Source organism: Penaeus monodon, chromosome 11 (genome assembly GCF_015228065.2).
Source record: "Penaeus monodon isolate SGIC_2016 chromosome 11, NSTDA_Pmon_1, whole genome shotgun sequence".
In the NCBI taxonomy this organism is placed as follows: Eukaryota; Metazoa; Arthropoda; class Malacostraca; order Decapoda; family Penaeidae; genus Penaeus; species Penaeus monodon.
The window spans coordinates 50954905-50957404 of record NC_051396.1 but is presented as its reverse complement, the minus strand read 5'-3'; the positions used below and the strand labels follow the sequence as shown (position 1 = coordinate 50957404).

Genomic DNA, 2500 nt, shown 5'->3' with positions numbered 1-2500 from the left:
GTCCTCCCCCTTCCCCCCTCTCTTCCCCTCTCCCCTTCTCTCCCCTTCTCTCCCCCTCTCTTCCCCTCCTCATGCTATAAAACAAGGCACTAACTTGGCTTATAGTTCCACGTAAAGTAACTCTCCCTCTTCCTCTTTTGTCAAAAAATGGCTATAAACAATCCACCATCTTTGTTTTTTTTTTCTCCGTGTTATAAACCTGAGGAACTTTCTTGCAAGGTTAAGTCGACGTAGTTACATTTACGGCGTGGATTTGTTGCAAAGGTCTATAGACTTCTGGAAGTTCTTATATAGGTCTTGAATAATTATAAACAGGCTTTGTCGACGTGCGTGGACCTGGTAGTCAACACTGGCCAAACCTCTTTAGAAGCTTTAGGCCGGAGATTCACGTGGCAACGGATTTGACTTGATATCGACATGGACTTCTTATCCCCCCCACCCTCCCCACCCCGCCTTACCCCCCAGGTGTCATATTTACCCACAAACAATCGTAAGAAACACTCGCTTATCTTAAACTTCCTTCCTTCTTTCTCCCCACCCCCTCCCTTCCCTCCCTCCCTCCTTCTCTCCTTCCTCCTCCTTCCCTCCTACTCTCAGGCCTTCTCTGTAATCGTTCATTACCTCTTTTCTTTTCCCTAACCCCACACCCCCTCCATCCCCCAACCCTCCCCAACCCCTTCCTTCACCCCTACAACCCCTCTTCCCCCACTCCTTTCCCCTATATTCTATCACCCCAACCCCATCCTCCCCTCCCCTTCTTCTCCCCAACCACCGCCCTCCCCCCAAACCACCCTCTCCTCCCCACACACCCCTCCCCCCAAACCTTCCTCCTTCTCCCCCAACCCCCCTCCTCCTCCCCAAAACCACTCCCTCCCCCCAAACCCCCCTCCTCCTCCCCACACCCCCTCCCCCAAACCACCCTCCTCCTCCTCTTCCCCCCACCCCACCCCCACGCGCCCCCAACTCACTTCGCATACGCCTTCTCGACGAGCCCCACCCAGAACTCACGCTCGTGTTCGGCGTGCGGTGCGGGAACATGAGACGCCCGTCTTTGGTGGGGAGGCCGATCGGTCGTTCGATGCCACACGGTCCACCACTCCCAGCCCGACACACCTCCAGAAGTGGCACACGACCAGCCCTGTGTAGCCGTCGCCGAAGAGAGGCTGCTCCGGGGGCACCACCTGCGGGAGGGGGGGGGAGATTGAGGGGAGGGGGATGAGCGGAGAGGGAGGGAGGGGGAGATTGAGGGGAGTGGGGTGAGGGGAGAGGAAGGGAGGGGGAGATTGAGGAGAGGGGAGGGGAGAGGGGAGGGAAGGGGAGATTGAGGAGGAGGGGAGGGAGGGGGAGATTGAGGGGAGTGGGGTGAGGGGAGAGGAAGGGAAGGGGAGATTGAGGAGAGGGGAGGGGAGAGGGGAGGGAAGGGGAGATTGAGGAGAGGGGAGGGAGAGGGAGATTGAGGAGAGGGGAGGGGGAGGGGGTGGGGGGGTGGGACACGAGGGGAGGGAAGGGGAGATTGAGCGGAGAGGGGAGGGAGAGGGAGAGGAGAGGGGAGGGAGAGGGGAGGGGGAGGGGAGGGAGGGGAGATTGAGGGGGAGTGGGTGTGAGGGGAGGAGTGAAGCGGAGGGGGGAGATTGAGGGGATTGGGGTGAGGGAGGAGGTAAGGAGAGGGAGATTGAGGAGAGGGGAGGGGAGAGGGGAGGGAGGGGGAGATTGAGGGGAGTGGGGTGAGGGGAGAGGAGGGGAGAGGGAGAAAGGTAAGAGGGGGAACAGGAGGGAGGAGGTAAAGGGGAAAGGAGGGTGGATAGGGGAGGACAGAGGACAGAGGAGGGAGGGGGAGAAGAGAAAGAGGGGGAAGGGGAGAGGAGGAGGGGAAGGGAGGGAGGATAGGGTGAAGGTGGGGAGAGAAGAGGGGAAGTAAATGGAAGGAGGGGGAGGAGGGTGAAGCAGGAGGACGGGCGGAGAGAGAGGGGAAGGATGATTGGGTGGGGAGAGATAATTATTTCTATTATTATCATTATCATCATCATCATTATTATCATGATCATGATAATAACAACAATAATAATAATTATTATTATCATTATTATTATCCTTATTACTATTATTACTATTACTATTACTATTACTATTATTTATTATTATTATTCTTATTATGATTATGATTATTATTATTATATTTATTATTAATTTTATTATTATTTTTATGATCATTATTATTATTATTCTTATTATTACTATTATTATCACTATCATTACCATTATTACCATCATCATTATCATTAACATCATCACCATCATTATAATCAATACCACCACCAGCATCACCATCAGCAGCGCCATTAATACGGGCACCATTTACCCTTTCCTCTCTCACAAATTTTTACGCCCGTGTCCGGTATTGTCCGCACGAAAGCAGCCACGCCCAGACACGCCCACGTACACGCCCACAGGACATGCAACACAGCCATTTCGACTTTTGATACTTTCGCCCTACCATTAC

General features: G+C 53.3%; 1 protein-coding gene across 1 annotated transcript in view; it reads right to left on the bottom strand.

Annotated features, from left to right (window-relative positions):
- The window catches only part of LOC119579069 (calpain-A-like), a 37943-nt gene that overhangs the window by 10501 nt on the left and 24942 nt on the right, over positions 1-2500 (bottom strand). The window contains 3 exon segments of the mRNA XM_037926795.1: positions 969-1030; positions 1033-1065; positions 1068-1181. Coding sequence (XP_037782723.1) covers positions 969-1030; positions 1033-1065; positions 1068-1181 — 209 coding nt within the window.